The sequence below is a fragment of the Elephantulus edwardii genome, unplaced genomic scaffold, assembly GCF_000299155.1.
Source record: "Elephantulus edwardii isolate Elephantulus edwardi_28Jun2011 unplaced genomic scaffold, EleEdw1.0 scaffold00223, whole genome shotgun sequence".
Classification (NCBI taxonomy): Eukaryota; Metazoa; Chordata; class Mammalia; order Macroscelidea; family Macroscelididae; genus Elephantulus; species Elephantulus edwardii.
In genome coordinates, this window is record NW_006399973.1 from 4,643,146 (window position 1) to 4,644,229 (window position 1,084).

The 1,084-nt window shown below is 43.8% G+C and overlaps 1 protein-coding gene across 1 annotated transcript; it reads right to left on the reverse strand.

Annotated features, from left to right (window-relative positions):
* Positions 1–104: 104 nt before the first annotated feature.
* LOC102872371 (FXYD domain-containing ion transport regulator 4-like) lies at positions 105–365 on the reverse strand. Its single transcript, XM_006898218.1, has one exon. It carries the CDS (start codon positions 363–365, stop codon positions 105–107), a length of 261 nt encoding a protein of 86 aa, XP_006898280.1.
* Between the last annotated feature and the right edge of the window lie 719 nt (positions 366–1,084).

The window sequence follows — 1,084 nt, forward strand, 5'->3', positions numbered from 1 at the left end:
TACTCCCCTCAGAAGGAACCCAGGGGCATGAAGGTCAAGATCCTCAGATGCGTGTGACAGAGTGTGTGAGGAGCCAGGCACAGGCCCATAAACTGGTTCTGGGTTCAGCAGTTAGTGGTAGAACCTGGAGTGATGAATGGTTCGGCGTTCTCATCTATGGGGTTGTGCTTTTTTCTGGACTTGCATCTGCATTTGTTACTCAGAATAAGGAGGATTCCAATGAGGCACATGATCCCTGCACAGATCATCCCAGACAGCCGGATGCTTTCCCAGTCGTAGTAGAAGGGACTGTCTTTATCAAAAAGGTCATTGGCTTCTAAGGCTGGCAGGCCTGCTAGCAGTAGAACCCATGTCACTTTTTCCATGTCTCAACTCAGGGCAGAGCAGGGGCTGAAGGTACAGTGCAGAGGGCAGGTCTGGCAAGGCCACAACCACGAATAGCAGCTTTTAAAAACCCACCATCGTGGGTGAAAGGAAAAAGAATATGTATTAATGATTTAATTAGACAAGAAGCTGTGCTATAATCCCAAAGACACACAGTTCTAACCTACCAATTGCTCCGCAAGAGAAGGATGGATAATCTCCTCCTGCATGATAGCTGCTTTTGAAAACCCACCGGAGGGCCAGCTGGGGGTCAGTTCTGACTTGACAGTACACAACAATTCATTACATGCTGGTGGTTATGTGCTGTAGAGTCGGAACCAACTCGCAGCCTCAGAGGCTATTAATCTCACAGGAGAAGATTGATCATATTTTGTCCACAGAGCAGCTGCTGGCTTTCAACCACCTGCCTTTGGGTTGACAGTGCAGTTTCACCAGAATGAAAATTAATGTTATATAACAAAATATGTATGGATGATTAAATTAAAACAAATACATTTGTAAACTAACAAATGAAAAAAATTTAAAAAAAACCCCTAAATTAAAAATAATCCAATATGAATTCCAGACTGATTCCAAGCTTTTAAAACGGAGTTAAGTCTCCCCTTTCAGACTGTTCTTTATACACAGGAAGTGTTGGAACACATTAAGGAGCTCTGGTAGCCTAGTGGTAAGGAGCTGTGTTGAAATCCCAAAAACAAGT

Bases quoted from the DNA above. Each gene is read 5' to 3' on its own strand.
- LOC102872371 (XM_006898218.1), bottom strand. From the start codon at position 365: ATGGAAAAAGTGACATGGGTTCTACTGCTAGCAGGCCTGCCAGCCTTA.